The sequence below is a fragment of the Mytilus edulis genome, chromosome 13 (genome assembly GCF_963676685.1).
Source record: "Mytilus edulis chromosome 13, xbMytEdul2.2, whole genome shotgun sequence".
In the NCBI taxonomy this organism is placed as follows: Eukaryota; Metazoa; Mollusca; class Bivalvia; order Mytilida; family Mytilidae; genus Mytilus; species Mytilus edulis.
Window position 1 is genome coordinate 11,045,126 of NC_092356.1, and position 20,575 is coordinate 11,065,700.

Sequence of the window (20,575 nt, forward strand, 5' to 3'; positions counted from 1 at the left end):
TCCGAGGTTAAAATCACATGCATTCGGAAAACCTTCCTGCATATAGATAATATACAACTTGACTTTGACCAGACTAGATTTTTGTAACTTTATGCTTATAATGAGCAAAAATAAAAATAAACAGTGACATTTTAATTATTTAGGTATAATATTAAGAAAATGTCTCGCATTTGATTTGATATAATCATGGAATTATCATACTATATTTTACTTCCATGTACTATTCTTAGACTATTGAAAGCTATTTGCTAACTATTAATCAGTCTTTTAAATAAATTGCTTTTCCTACATTTTGCTGTAAGATTAACTGCTTCTACACTGGTGCTAAAATTTGAGAACCAATTGAAATGTATATATATTATATGTTTATATTGGTACATCATGTGTTACTCCAAAAAAAAAACTCTTCTTTTTTTCTGCATCTCGTAAAGACTGACTAAATAAAAGGTTTATATAAAGAGCTGTATAATAGATAGTTTCAAATCTTGAGAACTACTTCAATTTCCTAGACCATGTCTAGCATTTTAAATAAATCCTGCATCCACAATGCTTTAAATCTTATTTATTTATTTACCAATATTTTACTAATTTTTTTACAAGATCTAAATTAATGATAATCTTGTTTCTATAAATCAGCATATTTGAGTCCTCTATACTTCAGAATTCTGAATCAATATTTAACTCTAGGAAAAACAATGTGTAGCCATTGCATAAACTGTTGGGTTCTACCAATCCTTATAGCAGAAACTTGCCCATCTGTTGGCATTGCTTAGAAAACTTAAAATGTAAATTAAGGCATAATTTTCTATCTTTAAAAGAGCATCCAAACTCCTTTTGCTTTCATGATTGGAAGATATATGTATAATTTGACAGTGATTCCCATATAGTGAGGGTAAGATAGTCTCTTAAGTCTTACGTTATCACCTCTTTTTTTTTTTTTTTTTTTTTTTTTTTTTTTTTACTCAAAACAAAACAGAATTAGTACATATTATATTTAATAAATGCATTGGCAATGTACACTCTGAATTATGTAATCAATATATAAGCCATTACCTTGAATGAGTCTTTGTGAAATGCATCATGGCATCCCCTAAATTCTTTATTCAATAGACAATCTAATGTTTACATAAAAACATATAAAAGCCTTTGTTTCCTTACTGCCGACAAAAACAAACAATTGGTTATAGCAGTTCATACTTATAATATTCATGTTCTTCTTGTCATAAGTAAACTGACCATGAAATTTAATATAAGTAAAAAGAGTTGTCACAAGCTATCAACTGTATTTAGAACAGTGCTCCATTCTTACTGTCTCCATGTCTGTTAGAGCATTGGAGAATTATTTATCAGTAAAAAAATAATTAAATATTTACAGCAATTTGCTGTTCTGGAAAAATTATTTCAGGCTTCTAAGAATTACTGTCCTGATTTAAACTGGACATATTTAAAAGAAGTATGTATTGGTATGCTTAAACTACAATCACATTTGTATTGTACTAGATAACAATGTATCATTTTCAGTGTCTTTAATATCTGTCTTGACTATTTCCAGACACTTGTTCAATATATTATCAATATGAGCAAATATGTTAATTGACTAAACTGTTGGTTCATCACAAAAAACAATGTGCAACCAAATATTAGCTATGCTTGTGTTGTTTTAAAATATAATAAAAAGTAGACATAATGTTCCCTGGGTGGAAGGATGTCTAGAAAAGTCAGATAGACCTGGACTTAAATTCACTAGTCTGATTCTAATATATTTTATTTGCAACAATCATCCACGTGCAATTCTATGCTCCATAAATATCAATGTGCAATAAATAAATAGTTATGATTTAATTTTATGTAAGATATCAAATCTGTATTTTACTAGAATGAATGCAACTTACAGATTCTAAATCATGCATGTTGTTCTAGTTCCTATGTTTCCTGTATGAAACATGTCAACATTAATCAAATAGACTTGGGCAAAATCCCTATTCTATTTTAAGTCTATAGTGATCCATTGAGCACGTTTTATTTTCAAATAAATATGGTTTATGTTCCCTGAATGGAAGGTTAACCAAATAAACATCATCAGTTGTGGGCAAAATCCCTATTCTGATTGTGATGTATTTATCAACTGTTAAAACAGTATCACTGTTGGTCTACGCTCCCTGTATGGAACGTTTTCCAAATAAAACAATCAGAAATGGACAGATTCCCTTTTCTGATTGAAATTTATTGAACCAATTGAGGTTCTAGTCACAATAGTGGTATACGCTCCCATACGGACGTTATCCACATTAAAATAATCAGATCTGGTCAAAATACCTATTCTGATTTAATAGTTATGTGTTTACACAGTCTCGTGTACCAGGTGTACACGTAACAGACTGCAAATTGTAAACAATCGAACCAATTGTGTGAGGTTCTAGTGACAATAGTGGTATACGCTCCCATACGGACGTTTTCCACATGAAAAACAATCAGATCTGGTCATAATACCTATTCTGATTTTAATATAGTGATGTGTTTACACAGTCTCGTGTACAGACTGCAAATTGTAAACAATCGACTTTATCCAAACTTTACACTCGACCCGTTTCGTAGCATTGCTCTAATGTAGTGAAAAATCCGGTCAGCTGAGCGTGAAAAAAGAAATAAACATCCGTTTAAATATATATCTTTTTAAAAACGTAGCACTCACGTAACATGTCCGATTTTGACAGCTAAATTCTGCCTTTCCTCGGACCCGATTTAATGTTTGAAAATGGCGGCTAAACAAAGGTCATTTTCTATGTCGTCGTATTTCCAGACTCGTAAGCTGTAAAAATGACGAAAACGTGCATATCAGAAACTTGGCAGAAGCGCTGTATTCTGATTCACATTAAATTAATCGTATATCGATATTCCGAAAACAAATAATGTCTTTTATAAAACATAAGGATTTTCAACAGTAAACTGTTAAAAATCCTTGCCGACGAGAAACATGCGTTCTCTTGAACGCAAAAATTAAAACTAAAGCTAGTGTATGTTACACAGGTGAACTATGACGTAGGTGAGTACATCTCATGGATGTAATTTTTAATCACCTAGTTAATTGCGATGAGAACATGTTGTAAAAGCAAACATATTCTATATAATATAAATGTAATTTCATGGTAAGTATATTTAACCAAATTCATATAAAATTATAACGTTGTTATGGGCTTATATACAAATATGAGATTATTTGCACAAGTGATTCACTTTTTTAAATTCAACAATTTTTACATTATGAAATTGGCTTATACAAAAAAAAGACAAACTTAACATGAATATAATGCAAAGTTGGGGTATATGTCAAAACACTTATTGAAATACAGTAGAAACCTGACTAGAAACATTCAGTATATACAGTGAAACTTGTCTACATAGGAATAAAACGGGTGTACAGTGAAACTAATGTGTACATAAGGGTAAAACCTGTGTACAGTGAAACTTGTCTACATAGGAATAAAACGGGTGTACAGTGAAACTAATGTGTACATAAGGGTAAAACCTGTGTACAGTGAAACTTGTCTACATAGGAATAAAACGGGTGTACAGTGAAACTTGTCTACATAGGAATATAACGGGTGTACAGTGAAACTAATGTGTACATAAGGGTAAAACCTGTGTACAGTGAAAGTTGTCTACATAAAATCCTTGATAAGAGGAAAACCTGTATACAGTGAACACTTGTATAAGCACCTTTCAAGTAGCAATGTATGACTGTTACCCTGTAGTTTGTGTGAATAAGGTCACCCCTGTCTAATTGAATCTTTCTTTTCCGCCCTGAAGCAATTCCAATTTTGGGCAGTTTGAACTGTTGCAAATATTTCATGCATATTTTTTTTTTATATAGATTAGACTGTTGTTTTTCCTGTTTGAATGGTTTTACACTAGTAATTTTTATAGCTTGCTGTTCCGTGTGAGCCAAGGCTTCATGTTGAAGGCTGTACCTTGATCTATAATGGTTTATTTTTACAATGTGTTACTTGGATGGAGAGTTGTCTCATTGGCACTCATACCACATCTTCCTATATCTATATTCAAGATTTAATGTATTGGACAGCAGCAAACCAACAAAACAAAAACAACAAAATAACATCAAAGTTTTACGTCTCCCCCTTTTTTTAAATATTAGTAATCAATAAAAAAAACAAGAATGTGTCCAAAGTACACGGATGCCCCACTCCCACTATCATTTTCCATGTTCAATGGACCGTGAAATTGGATAAAAAATATAATTAGGCATTAAAATTAGAAAGATAATATCATAGGGAACATTTGTACTAAGTTTCAAGTTGATTGGACTTCAACTTCATCAAAAACTACCTTGACCAAAAACTTTAACCTGAAACAAGCACTTTCATTTTCTATGTTCAGTGGACCATGAAATTGGGGTCAAAAGTTTAATTTGGCTTTAAAATTAGAAAGATCATATCATAAGGAACATGTGTACTAAGTTTCAAGTTGATTGGACTTCAACTTCATCAAAAACTACCTTGACCAAAAACTTTAACCTGAAGCGGGACAGACGGACGAACGAACAGACGAACGAACGAACAGACGGACGGACGAACGAACGAACGGACGCACAGACCAGAAAACATAATGCCCCTCTACTATCGTAGGTGGGGCATAAAAATACATTTTACACTCTTTTCACATTAGTTTTGAAAGACTTGATTGAACCTAACAAATTGTAAACTTTTCAAACATAGCAAATAGTATTGACATTTTTCCAAACATTGAGATCAAACTATTTCAATTACAACAAAAGATTCTTTTTTAATTTTTTCATGCTTATTCTCAATCCGATCCACGTCAAAATATGGCCCAGATATTATTTCTCTGTGTCAACGACTAATACACAAGGTCAAGCCATAATACACCTTTGTTCCGGAGGTGTACAAATATCATAATCTAATGTAATCTTATACATTTTAAAAATCAAATATTGATAAATGTATGTATACATACATACAAATTGAAATCATAAATAAAAGATTTCAAATTGTGAGTTATCTCCCCCTATCTGAAATTTTGACAGCACAAATTCATGTTTCATTCTAAAGCTGACAGGTGAATTTGTCTAAGCCTTTGACCAGAGGTCAGAATATGTTAAAGAAATAGATTTTAGAAATAATAATTTAACTAATAAAGAGTAACTTAATTTTCCAGTTGTGCAAAAACATAAAAAAAAACTTTTAAAAATTTGATTTAAAAAAAAAAATTTCCAACCAGCATCAAATTTACAAAAAAGAAAAAACATTTCTCATTGTAAAAGTAGCTTTATATTTTTGTTGAGAATGAATAATAAAGCAAGTTAACAAAAATATTTGCACAAAAATGTCAATTCCATTTCTTCAAAAATGAAATATTTACTGTTTAATTTGCTTACGTTTCCCTCTTCCATTAACAACTAAATTTTGTATCTAACCAAATGTAATAGATATTTTCATTTGCGTCCAAATTTATCAATCAGTCAGGTTTGAATTAAAACCACAAAACCACAAAAGCTGATACTAATGATGAAAATAGACTTATTATTCATTCCAATATTAATCCAATGGTCAAACAGAATCAAAGTTATCAGTATTGAACAAATCATTAAATTTCTTAATAAATTCATAAGGATTAACAATATTTAAACCAGACATGCCTTTTTGTAAGACATCGATATTTCACCCCATCCTTTTTTAACACTCCACTCCAACACTCTAGAACATATTTAAAACTCAGAAGTCCAAATAAAGATGTTAATTTCTGCACTCAAATACCTCAAAGATGTTAGTTCTGACCTCAACGTTCGATCTATAAATAGCAAACACGACTTACCGTTTTCTGCTATATTGTTCTGCTTGTTGAAAACCTCTGTGTATTTTTTCCGTGCATTTTCCGACATGATGTTGACAGGCAGACTATCCAGGTTTAAACTGAGTGGTCGATCCATTATCAAATAATATATATATATGTATATTGATAAGGGTGAAAAATCACTGATTACGACGATTTCTTGTCACTTGTACAATATTTACATTTTCAATTATTTAAATTGATAACAGTCGGCAAATGCATACATGTACATGTATTTATCACATGTTTTGTATTTTTTTTCTTTTCCCGATAAACTGACGAGAATTATCTAATTTCGTAATACACTCCCACTTTTCTAGATGTATCAGCAGTATTTATTGTTTAGTTTATTTCGCACATGATATTTCCAATAATTTCCACAGCTTCCATTTACTAGAAGGACATGGATTTGTTGTTCTGAGTGCAGTGAATATCTACTTCTGTTTACAATTCTAATGCCAAATTTAAATTGCAAATCATGACCGTATATATAATTTACACTATTTTGTCACAAATTGGTTCAATAATATGTTACATAGTATACCAGTCCGTATTCAATTCAGTGATTATTACGATACACAAGATCTGTCGTAAATCCGATGAAATCAATCAGTTTAACGATCTTCCTATACTCTTATTGACAATATATGTCAGTATTTGTTTAGAAGATTCAGCAAGACACGCAAGAACACTACGAAGCTATTGTTTCTTTTATATGTGGGTTTAAACCACCCTAAATGTCGATGACTGAAAAATCAACTCTGCTAATCATTCAATATTTATTGTCGAATTATAATGCATATTAAAATCTCCACCTTATTTAAATAATATTACGTGTGCATTCAAAGGTAAGAAAGTCCATCTGTGACCCGTTTCCAAATGTCATACAATAGAATGCAATTTCTATTCACAAATGAAAGTTTTCCGTGCAGTTTTTAAATGAGCTCGATCAAGCAAAAATAAGTTCATTTCCAAGTTAGATATTATCTATGGATATTTAGATTATCCAGTTGTATTTAAATAAAATTTCAGTTTTTTAAAATTCAAATCAATCTATCCAATCAGCTGTTAAAACAGTTTCTATTCACCTGTTGTCGGGTCTCTTTTCTTTTAACGAAAATCCTCATTCACAAATCACATCCTATGAAGAAATATCATTCAAATGTGATCATCTATTTTTAACAGAGAATAAAAAAAAAATGCTGCCTCAATTTGTCAACAAAAACAATTTTAGCCAAATAACACTTTGACATTTGATCAAAAGGTGTTTTTACAAATAATATTTTTCTTAGATATTAGTGATTTATCAATCAATGTCCAATGACCCTTTGACCCCTCGGGGCCCCCTTGAACAAGATAGATAATTAAAGATTGATATAATACTAAGTAATACAGTTGTAGATGGCTAATAGCGTAATTATATATATTGCTTTAACTATCAGTGTCTTGTCAATTTCCTTGTTTGGGTGAAAACATGGTCGTTAATATAAATTAAAGAATAATAATATAAATGTTGATATATGTCAAAGTGCTATCGAAGCAATTTGAATTAAGCTAATTGGGAATTTACTATTACATTTATAGCATTTTAAAAATTTGGTCTAAAATTAGCATAAAACTTTTATTCCTCAATTAATCAACATCAGCACTGATTTTAAGGGTTTCATAAACTTTTAAGGATATACAACTGCATTTTAATGGCGCCTAATTATTTTCATATCAAAAAGTTATTCATTACAAAACAATTTACATTATACCAGATTTTGCCTCCAACAATTTTTTTCTTAACTTCATATAATTTGTCACAAAACATATAACTGTAGGGTATTAAGAACATTGTGATGACCATATACAAATTATTACATATTTTTTATAGCTTCCTTTATTATTTAATCTGATAGCCGATTGGTTAGAACATTCAAGAGTTATGGATAATATTTCATAACTTAATATATGATGTAAACATACATGAGGGTTTTGATGGAAGTTTTACAGTAACAGGATATCATTAGTCTAGTATGATGAGCAAAAAATATAAATAGAGAAAATGGACCAAAAGAAGAATAGAGACTAATGGACAAAACATATTATTGAGAAACGGGGAAAGAATTCAAAGTAAAGAATACAGATTTGAAGGACCCCATCCAGACCATACTGCATGTTTTCTAACAGAAATGTTAAGAAAAGAGTCTCAATTTTCTGTCAAAAGAACACCTGAAACCATCAGTATGTTTTTCAAGATTTAAATCCTGGTCACGGGCACAAACAACTTATTAACCTGACTTGAAGGAGGAAACTGAAAAAAACCCAGAAAATATGACTCACAAAGAAAGCAACTATTTGAGCATTGTGTGCATAGACAATCATGTGAGAGTTAAAATTCAATGAGATTGCATTAATGTAAACAAAAAACACAAAACGAAAACTCAAAACACATAATCGGGAGCTAGATTTTATAATATGATTCTTATTTTTAAACATAGGCATTCAGTTGGACTAATTAATTACCACTGGTTCTTATAGGATGATCTGGGTGGGGATGACAGAATAGAGAAAAAGGGACCAGTACATTTGTGTAAATACAGAAAAATTGGTCAACAATAAGGAAAAGAGAAAAATAGGCCCGATAATATGGAATATAATTAATATATTTTAAGAAAAGAAAAAAATGGGCAAAACTTATAAAGAATAAATAAGACAAAATGACCTAACAAATAGAAAACAGAAGTGCTCCTCATCCAGAGCCCCTAGTTAATTATATAAAATGCACATATCCTATACAGTCCTTGACACTATCATGTCTGAAGGATAATTTTGATATATCAATGCTAATTTCCTATGATTATGGTCAGTTTTGTCCTTAATTATTCTGTCCTTGGCTGTAATGACCACCAGGTTTCATATGATCATACAGACATCTTGTCAATAACTATTAATTCTTTGTTGTTAAGATTGATAAACAAGTCTTGATGCCATATTAATATTCAGCTGATAGATTTTTTCCTGGAAGTCTGAGAATGAAATGTAAGACCTTAATTTATAGTTATGCACCTAGAAATGTGATGAATTATGTGTAATTGAATCCTTTGTTTGATGAAGAAAAAAGATTAATAAATTAATATACCAGGGGGACACTCAAACACTAAAATCTAAAATTAAAACAGGCCAGGCTTAAAAAAAAAAGGACAATTTTAAACTCAATCATAGAGAGATCAACAAAATGTGGCAAAAAAAAGAAAAGCCATGAAAAATACAAACAACAGTCCTTGAATAACTGCATATTAAACTTTAGATGGAGAACCGAGTAACACAAACCACTCCAATATCTTGGTTGAACTTAAGTCCTATTATGTGCATTGACTGCATTCTATACAAATGTTCACATCTTTTGAAAGATTATTCAAACAGTAATATCTAAAAGAATTAAAAAAAAAAGATAGATGCATTATTTGCTTCAATTTTCAGTTATTCGTTTAGGAGACAAAGTTGTATGCAAAAATCAGTGACAGAATAGCCCATTTACTGTAACTCAATGACCTTAGTTTATACACACAATGGATACACATTTAGTACTTCAATTTAACCAGCCAGCAGAGACAATAGAAATTAATTATTGCATAAAAATAAAGTAATGGAGTAAAAAATTTTGGTGAGACAACTATTCACAAGAGTCTAAATGATAAGAATAATGAGTGTTACTGTAAGTCACAGTACAACCTTCAACAATGATCAAAACCAATATCATGTCATGATTGTCTGAGCTATAAAAGGTCAAGAGAGAGAATTCAGACAGGAAAACCAATGGTCGCACTATAAGCAATTATAAATCACTGTACACCTCAACAATGAGCAAGACCCATGCCATATAATGATAATATTATAAGTCAGATGATACTTAGTTTTTGAGATGACAAAATCATTAAAGAGAAACAATTCAAACAGGAAAACCAATGGAAAGTAAGGTAAGCAACTATAAATTATTGTACACTTCAACAATGAGCAAAACCCACACCATATAGTGAAAGTGACAGCTATACAAAGTTCAGAGATGACAATATCATTGAAGAGAAACAATTCAAACAGGAAAAGGAATTGTCTGATTTAAATGACAAAAAAAGTTAACTTTAGAAACAAATATGACAGACAGCAACACAAGACAAGCACCCTCTTGTCAAGTTGTCATACTGGTCATGCACGATGAAACAAGTATCATACTTATAAATTACTGCAAATTCAGTCTTGCCTATGTTCTACTTGGTCTGTTTCTTGTTCAATCGCCTCGACCTATTCCAAGCTCAATTTATCAATTTATTCCACAATTGCTATCTGCAGATTATTCCTTCACTCTGGTCTCAGAAATCCAGCCTTTAATTTAATTAATTATGATTGATAATTATGATCAATAAATAATTAATAATCACACGTTTTTAAACAGGTAACTCACAGGTGTAATCCTTACAGTGAGTTATTGATTCTGGTCATCTATACAAACTAAGTTCCAAATATCTTTTTTTAGGGGTTTATAACTGAATTCATAGTCCAAATGTGTCAAAATCAACATAATCATGAATTTCATCATATATATTTTTTATCCAGGTGTCAAAATCAACATAATACGAAATTTCTTCTAGGTTCCAAATATCTTCTTCAAGAGTTCCAGCCAAATCTTAGTCCAGGTCTGTCAAAATCAACATAAGAAATTTCTTCTAGGTTCCAAATATCTTCTTCAAGAGTTCCAGCCAATTCTTAGTCCAGGTGTGTCAAAATCAACAGTATAAATCAGAGATCACGTATATTGCGCTTATGAAGATAATCCACATAGGTGATCCACAAGCTATTAATTAATCAAGAAAAATTGAGAATTAAGCACATTCAATGCACCTAGAAGAAATAGTCTCTGCAAAAACATACATTCTACATACATGTATCTATAAATGAACCAAATTGGTACACATACAATTCAACATTTTAAAAGTTAATTAAATAATTTATTCAAATTTAAAATCAAATAACATACCATGATTATTGAATCACTGGTGTAAGTTGCAATGTCCAATTAAGATATAAAAGCACAGTTATTTTGAAGCAGAGGATATTTTGTATTTTGAACTTTAACCCATTAATTGGTTATCAAAGTTACCAGGATTGTAATTTAGTACCATACTCTTGTCAACAGAATATGAAAATAATCTCCAATTCATCACATTACACAAAGAAACTAAAACAATGAATTACACAATTAACTAGAAAAGTTATTCATTTTCTATATCCCAAGGCCGTTATAATTAATATTCAAACAATTTTTTGCTGCAGATGCAATTGATCACTCTGTGCATACACCAGATGCAGTCTATAAACTAGCCGAACTTCCTTCTTACAATTAGCAAAGGTGAAAATACAGGTGTTTAAGTGGTCACTTCCTTGCTAATTATCGGTTATTTTGATCCCTTAATTAATGCCAGGCGCTCAAAGATCAATTAGCCAATCAGAACTTCATAACATTGTCCAGGTGAACCCAGCTGTGGAGGGAGAAAGATGCAAAAATCATCATTTCAAGTCGTCCATGTAATACTCTGCCAATGTATTTAGAACTAATCAGAAAAATATACGAAAATGTAGAAAAATCATTATCATAAACTGTCTGTGAAAAAGTCAACAGGAATATATATATATATATAACAGGCCAGAAAAAAATTGCAAATCAAAGAAAAATCATCATCTGTAATCACCAATGAAAAAATCTCTAGAAATTTTTATATAACAAAAAATTAGAATCAAAGAAAAATCATCATCCTAAATTTTCCATGAAAGATTCTCAATAAATAATAATATAACATCAGAAAAATATAAGAAAACTCAGAAAAATCATCACCTAAACCCTCCATAACAATTTCTACAGAAATAAAACATATCAGAAAACATCAGAAGACCGAAAAATATATAAAAACACAGAAAAATCATCACCTAAACCCTCCATGACAATTTCTCCAGAAATAGAACATATCAGAAAATATCAGAAGAGTAAAGTTTAGAAAAGAAGGAAAATGTGGTAGAAGTATCAATTCTCATTATCCATGTATTTCTTCTAACAAAAATATATAACAAAGTTCCTATATTATGTCTATGGGTCTAATGAATACTTTTTTGTTGTTAATTACCGAATCTCTTGAAAGAATTTTATAGTTAATTACACTTCTTCTGTACAAGTAATATAAAAGTTAAAAATAAGCTATTTATAGGTGATATGAAATGGAATTATAATAAAATTACATTTTCATAAAAGTTTAGAAATATCAAATTTTATAAAACAATGTGTGTAACATGCAAAATTTCCTTTCAGAACTTCCCTTTTTAACCCTTTAAAACTGGACCAAAACTTTTTTACAATGTTTCGATTCATTCAAACTGACTTAAAAATTGTGCAAATTTCAGTTAATGGAGACTTTTATTTTGTTTAAATTACAGACAGCATTTAAACGGTTTAAATTAAAACACACTGTTAAAGAATATTTGTTCTTAAAAAGTTGTTGATCAAGAACTTAAATTTATTAAGGTTTATAAACCATTATATTTTTTTAATGATTTTTAAGTTGAAATACATTCAATGACATTTATATTGTTTTTATCTGTCTGGGAAAAACCTAAGATTATCTCATTTTTGTCTTTTTCTTAGAATTACATTTTTCACCTTTTAACTTCAATTTCCATTACATAATCAATTCATAAAGTTTTAAAAAGTTAGAAATTAGTTTTATTCAATTTTACAACTTCTTACATTAAACAAAAAGATTTTTAAAGATCTTAAATTAAACAATACTCCTTACTTAACATCTATAATTTCACCAATATTAATAAAAATCAATTAAAAATAATCTCACGCTTTTCAGAAGAAAATCTGAATTCCTCATTTTATCTGTAGCGTCAATAACACAAAAATTCCCAAACAGAGAAACTGACGAAAAATGTTGCTATACCTCCCAAAATATAATGTCAATTTCACTGACCTGGAAATCTACAAGAGATTTCCTTGTTAATAACAAACGCAGGTAAACTCTGACTAACGATTTTACCTTAATTAACACCAGACAGACTTATTGATTAGCTTAGAATATTCTATATTTAAATACAAGCCTCATTATCCGATTGGTTTATAATATTTAAACCCCCATTCATAATGTCCGTTTTGAATAAAAATATGAAATATCAAACTTTAAATTTGTAACTGCATGTGAAAACAAAAATTCAATTTGACCCCGGGGTTCAGGTAAATTTCTCAGGTGTGTGCGTCTCTTCAAGGACAGGACTCTTATCTTTTATATCTTTTGTATCGGAAGTGTCATCGTGAGCAGATGTACCCGGACTTTCACCCCACTAATAGACATGTTAATCCTAGGTGACCTTAAAATAAATTACACCTCTTGAGCCACTGTGTAGCTAATTTTTCAAGTCTTGAAAGAACTATTGTCTGACTTTTTAGTGACACCTTTTAATAGCTTTATAATAGGATTGTTAAGGTGTATGCACTTTACATTTAAATGAATTTATAATAATATTGTTTGAAAACCCTTAAGGATTTGAACAGTGAACTTTTAATATTTTGTTCTACAACCTTAAAAATGTAGCAATAATAATAATAATTACAACAAATACAGTCTGCACCATAGGCTTTTTCATCTAATAATCCGGACACTAAATATCAAAACTTGCCCCTAACAAATTTGAAAATTTTCACTTGTCCGAATCAATATTTACTAGTCTGGGGCATCAGACTTAAGTGACTTATGGTGCAGACTGCTGAAATATATACCAATGTTTATTTCATGTCACCGCTAATATTAAGACCTTGACCTATTCACTTTTTTTTTTTCTTTTTTTTTTTTTTTACATCATATCTATATAATTATTGTATAGCAACATGTTAATTTTTCCAAATGAAGTAAGTGTCCTAGAAAACTTGAGAATCGTGAGGTAATACCATTAACAAGAAAGAGAGATTGTACTACTATAAATAATAACGGAATTTAAGTTTAAAAGATAAAATTCATCAGTATTAATCAAACTTAAATTCAAAATTATTATTCCTGCATTATCTTTCATCTTGGCACTGTTTAAACAAGTTCTTTCATGAGTTGATTCAAGTGCAGAATAAGGGCAGTATTCCTCTACAGGACACACCCTGTCTTCATAATCAAAGAGCAGATTGCTCTGAGGGATACGATTGCCATTGTTTTCATTGACACATGTATACATGTAGCTGGATAATATTATTTTCAAAACTAATTCAACTTTTAGGTGATTTCAAACATAAAGTCAACCTTCACAACCCTGATGACATTTCTATAGATGATAAATCTATAAGGAATAAAATCCAATCAATTACAAAACCCATTACACTCACCCCTTTAAATCAGATAATATTTGTACATAATATAGGTAAATATGTTAAATTGGGTGTACAAATAAATAATTAAGTACATATTCCTTGAAGGAAAAAAAAATCTTTTAACAACAATAATGTGTGAATTAAAGAGACTTAAAAAAAAAAAAAAAATATCTTAATGGTAAATCTATAACACCTTAAAGTGTTGACGTCAATGTAAACATAAGCAACAAAAAAAAAGTGTTCAAATATGGGCGTTTATGAAACAGGTGTGGTTGGTTTTTTAAAGCACCTGTTGACAAAAACAAAATGTCAGATCTAGATCAAAATGAAATAAAATTTATTTTCTTCCTTTTGATTCAGATCAACAAACTTATACTAAAATAATCATTGAATTGAAACTGTCCACTAATGTTAAATCTTTTGCCAACACTCCTTCATTTATTATATCATATTATGTCAAATTGACCATATTGGTACATATATATTAATACTCTTTTTCAAACAAGTCATTGAAAATAATTTTCTCTCTATTAAAGAATGCTGGTAAAATACAATAGTATTCTTTGAGTTACCTCCCCTTTACTGACAGTTGCCTATACTTGAAAGAGAGAAATATTCCAATCAACAGAATAAGAATTTCAAGTATTATTTAAAAGATATGATGCCAATCAATGAACTATATCCCTCTTCAAAAGACAATGTTTCAATTTTTGATAGTTACATTGATTTGCATTTTAATATTAAAAAAAAAATATAAAAAAGTCATAAGGCATAAATTTGAGTTTTTCCTTTAAAAACTTCAAATTGGATTTATACTTATATCTTTTCAAAACATTGTTTCTTTTACCATTTTTGGAGAGAAAAAAATAACCCAACTTCAACTGAGGACAATAATTGATTTTTAGAAATCATTAAATTGATAGAATCTTACTTGATTCATATAAAAAAATTCTAAACCATATGTTCTACATATACATGTACTACATGTATAATATAAAATTATCCAACAATTTGATTCATTACTCCTAAGTCATTTCATCAATATGTCTATATCAAAGTTAACCAATCATATTTTACATCTGATGAATGATTGGTTATTGTAATACATTGCAAAGTTATGAATTGAAAGTTCAAATATTGCAAATAATCTCGCAGCAGCTGCATCTTGTTTGTAAAATGTAGAAAATTATTTATCACCAATAATATTGAATACAAAAGCTAATTTACTGAGTCAATGCACTGAGTAGAAAATGGTATTAGCTTCGTTACTCATCTGACACAAAGTTTCCTACATTAAGAAGCTTTCAATTCACTGCCCGCCATATGCTAGATTTTTTGATTTAAGAATGTTAGACAAAAGTGCATCTAACGACATATTTTTCAAACTTCTTCAAAGTAGATCTCATAATATCAATATTAGATTCTTTAACCACGATAGACAATACGGTTAACAATTTGCACATTACAAATATAGGAATACTAAATCTAAATGATATCAAACATGTATAATATGTCATAAAACATTAAAATCTAGCTTCTGTTTCAACATTTTTGGAAACACAAAATAGGGACGTACCCACTATTTTCTTATAGAAATATGTAAGTAACGCTTTTGTTCAGTCAAAAAGGGTTAAAAGTTTCTAACATAATTTATCTTAAGACTACCTCATAGCAGAATATCTTTTTTTTCAGACAGTTTTTCTTTTGGACCAGGCCTTCAAATATTAGGGAATATCAAGCTTTCTTGGATAAGCTTTTCGATTGCTTCAAGAGGTTTATACCTTATGCAAGTTTTCAATACATGTACCTTTTAATGGTTTTGACAATTTAACTACATATGTATGACATTCTTTAGATGTATACTATTGTTATTTTATTGGACAAATTTACAGCAGATTCCATTGAGTGTGTAGTGAAAGGTAATATCTTTGGTTAGATTGCTTGTTAGCTGAACCGTGAAGTCATTATAAGGTCAGGTATACTACCCTCCTTTCGAAGTATCCTAGTCCAACAGACAGATCGATGTGTTTTCTGTTGGACTATAGTCTATTCTTAAAGGTAGGGTAGTTTACCTGACCTAACAATGACTTCATGGTTCAGCTAACAAGCAAGCTATCCAAAGATATTCGCTTTCGCTACACACTCAATGGAATCTGCTGTAATGTCTCCGTTGGAAATGGTTGAAGGAATAGCTCTTCAGTAGTTATTCTTTCTTCTACTGCCGGAATACTGTTTATAGGTAAATTCAATGGGCACTGAGGCAAATACCAAATTGTGGTCTATCTCTGAGATTACTACAATGTTATTAAAAAGTATCATTCTGTCTCAAGCAATTTTCTGCACATGCATGGCTACATGTACCTATAAGTTGTCAAGAAAAACATATCTTCAATATAAAATTCCTCACACTCCCCCCTCTTCTTTCACCTGCCCTTCAAGAATGAGTGGAATGCCCTGCTTAACCTATATGTCATATATTCTAACACTACAAAGCAACATATGAAGCTGTACATCCATTTCTTTACATAATTACATTTGACAAATGCAACCATTTAATGCCAAGAAATTTATAGAGTAATTAAAAGATATCTTTGCAGGTTATTTTATTTGCTGATCTTCTATAATTTGTAGTTGATGCAAACCAAATGAGAATTTATTCTGCTGTAACAAAATATGTATATAATAATACATAAATATAAAAAAAATGTCAAAGTGAAAGTACAGAAACTGAAAGTAGGACAACCACGTGACAGTAATGAATTCAACCTTTTTGTCTTTAGATTTTATCAAAACACACAATATTAATCAATATATCTACTTACCTTTGACCAAATTAATTCTCTCAGGGCTCCCTCCTTCTAATTGTGTATTCATTTTTAGCTGTTATTTCGTCTATCTTCCATAAAATCTTAAAATAATGTCACCACCAAAATGTCAATATGTCCAACATTATCAACAGGGTCGAAAGGTAAAAAAAATCGATGACAATCTTCCCGCAGGTGTGATTGATCTATCGTAGCCGTAAATATGAAATAATTAGTGTCATTTCATGGCTATTAACCATTGATTTTTGTTTACATAGATATAATATCAGTTATATTACTGTACACCTTGTCAACTTCGCTCAAGGCCACTCCTGCACGTGTCATGCGCTGCATGGGTTCTTCTATTGTTTTAACAGGGGTGATTTAAATCTTTTGTTTGAGTAAGAGAATACACAAATAAATTGATACCCTTTTCATTTTTCAGCAAAATAAACTGCTTGAATGAAACCCTTAAGTGTATTGAATGAAGTAGGCAAACATTTAAATTACATGATTAAGTAAGTAGGTCACGGCGATTTAGTTCAACATTATCCAGATTCATCATTATACTATGCGGGAAAATTGCTTTTGTCAAATTCAATTTCAACTAAATAGATTCGTGTTTAACACAACTATGATCTGTGTGTGAACGTCCAAGATGTATAGTGAGGCTCCCGCAGGGTCGAAAACGACCTGCGACCTCTGGGATTTTTAGAGGCGACTTCCGACCTGGAGCCTTCTAAAAACGTCCTGCGACCTGTAAAATTGGAAAAAACGACCTCCGACTGACTTCCGTCCTCTGTGTTGGGAAAAAAACGACCTGCGACCTGTACGTAATTTCCCTTAAAACGACCTCTCGACGAATTTAAAAGCGACCTTTCGACCTGAGGGGGGGGGGGGGGGGGGGGGCAAGATGCTTTCTCTGTTGCTTGGCCCAGTTTATTGATTGCTGCTCCTCTATTCTGACCAGTCACTCCAACTGCAGAGATTCAGAACATTCTCCACACTGACTGTGCAGGGAAGCCTCTGCAGTCAACCTCAATATGAAAGTTCCATGTCTGCCATCCTCTATCTCTGCACTCTGCCAACAGTCCATCATATTTTGTCCTCTTTCTTTCATTTGCTTCACCACATCTCTAGATCTCCTCCCAGGAAACTGTCAACTCTATGATTACTACCTTTTTACTGCTTGTAGACCAAAGTACCATGTCTGGTCTTAGGTTAGTTGGTACAATATCAGGAAATTGCATCTTCTTTTCTAGATCAACTTCTAACTGCCAATCCTTCGCCTGATTAAGCATTCCTGATATGTTCTTTTTACTTTTCTGGCCTACTTCACCCTCCTTCACAAACTGGATCTTGATAGGTTTGTTTCTAATGTGTTTTGCATCTTTCCTCTGTCACAAGTTCTCTATCACTCCAGTGAGTTCCCGGAGTACTTGGTTGTGTTGCCATGTATATCTCCCCTGTGTAAGAGCGATATTGCACCCTGAAAGAACATGTTGTAGAGTTCCTCTGTTTCCGCACAAGGGACAGTCTGTTGTTTCTGAAAGTTTCCACCTGTGCAGATTTGAAGGTGTCGGTAACACATCATACACTGATCTCAAAAGGAACTGCAGTTGGTATTGCGGATATCACCATATATCTGACCATGTAAGGGATCGTTGTTCCAATTCCCATCTCGACCAAGCGCGTTGACTTCCTAATTCTACTGTCTTTGCTTGTCTGTTTTCTTCTCCTCTAGATTTTATCTCTCTTTGAACAAGACTTCGTCTTTCTTGGGTGTTAGCGTTCTTCCAGTAGCAACTTTTTGATGTACCAAAGCCCTGTCGTCCTACTGCCACTGTTCCTATGATATCTTATGCCTCAATCTACTCTCTGCCTCTGAAACTGCTTTTGATGCTGACCATTTTCGTCCTGTTCTTACTTGGACACCTGCTGTTCTTACTTTGTAATCTCTAGATTCTTTCAGTGTCATCACAAGGCGACTTTTGCTAACTTTGAATTCTTCCACTAGAGATGTAAATGGTAGCTGCAACTTTGCGGTCCTGCATGCTGTGGACACATAACCATTTCCTAAGATGTCTGGTGATGGTTCTTTCATGCTTCTCAACTGTTGTCAATGTAATTTCGTACAGCATAAGTGGCCATGCTATCCTTGTGTATTCATTGTTGGTCTTAATGCCACTTTTATCATTATTTGCTATTTCATTGCGCCCAGCCATTTTTTTGTGTAGAAAGGTGGGACTCCCGGAGAGAACCACTGACCTTCGTCAAGAAAACTGTCAATACTAGTCAATTAAGCTTGGAGTTCAACCAAGCTACCACATGTAGGGTTCGAACTGTAAAATAAGCAATGAAGCAATAATTTATACTAATGACAGAAACTTTTATTCAGTGTTTGTTTGATATATGATTTTGTTTGTTTTCTATTATTCAAATTGAAGAAATCAAGATGTTTTTAAAAAGAAAAAAGGTAGCCGAGTGCATAGTTCTTTCAAACATATTCTTTTATCGTTGAGATGCTGTCTCGTCGTGCCTCCGTTGAAATTTTGCAAACATCCCATAGAGCAAATTACAGGGATTTTTAATATTGACCATTTGGTATATGGCCATTTTTTAAGCGACACGTACATGTAGGTCACAAATTAATCAAATCTGTTTCTACTAATAGGTTCCGTAGGAGGTCAACCGGATTTTTTAGCGAGGATTTGTTGCCATGTTAAACGGGCATTAGCTGCAAGATATAAAATGAAAGTATAATAGTGAAATAATAACTCGCTTTTAGTTTTGTCAAATTAAGAAACATCGATGTTCAATTATTCACTTGCAAGTGAACACTTCGACCTCACTGAAACTGTTTTTCTGTGACCTCGAATTTTACCCCTGTGCTGTAGATGATTACGCATAAACTAGGCGTGTTCAGCTATTAAAATAAAAAAAAAAACTTAATTTTGAAAGTGAAACAAGGGTAAACCAATTGGTTGATTGATTCGAACCACATGAAAAATTATACAGGTAAAATGATGATGTTACAGACTTATTTAAACTTTAAAATGAAATCCAACAGCCTGGGAAATTCCATTGCATGTGCTCGCTATATATATTTATATTGATGTTTATATCGCGTTACATGACTTTCGGCAGTCTCTGGAGGTCACCCCGATGGTTAATTTGGGGCAGCACCGATATTCCAACACCCCATTTGTGTACAGAGGAGCAAAATGAAGCACAACGAATAACAGAAATATCTGTGCCATGGCCATAAGCACATGATACGTCCGTCAGTTTTCCAACCATAAAGTTCCATAACTCCTCAATTTCATACCAGAAGTTTGTAAAAGAAACCTAAAGGAAGATTATTTAATAGATATAAACCAGTCACTAAAGCTGCAGGGGATCTGAACAAGCATTGTTTAATTATTGTCCGAAAATCCACCTTTTTATAAATAAAATCCCATGCATAACACGGAAAAGTAAAATCTAAAATTCATAAAAATGGATAGGGTGCTTACGTCAA

At 31.5% G+C, this 20,575-nt stretch overlaps 1 protein-coding gene across 7 annotated transcripts in view; it reads right to left on the reverse strand.

Annotated features, from left to right (window-relative positions):
- Window positions 1–17,405, reverse strand: part of LOC139501048 (kazrin-like) — a 74,975-nt gene extending 57,570 nt beyond the window's left edge. For 2 of the 7 annotated variants that reach the window (XM_071290007.1, XM_071290003.1), the window contains exons 1-2: window positions 12,747–12,961; window positions 5,851–7,009 (exon numbers count right to left, since the gene is read on the reverse strand). In XM_071290007.1, the coding sequence (XP_071146108.1) occupies window positions 5,851–5,965 (115 nt within the window). In that variant the 5' untranslated portion in view covers window positions 5,966–7,009; window positions 12,747–12,961. Of the gene's footprint in view, window positions 1–5,850; window positions 7,010–12,746; window positions 12,962–17,073 lie in introns of those variants that run through there. The other 5 variants (XR_011658443.1, XM_071290005.1, XR_011658445.1 and 2 more) reach the window with 3 other exon arrangements.
- Window positions 17,406–20,575: the final 3,170 nt, after the last annotated feature.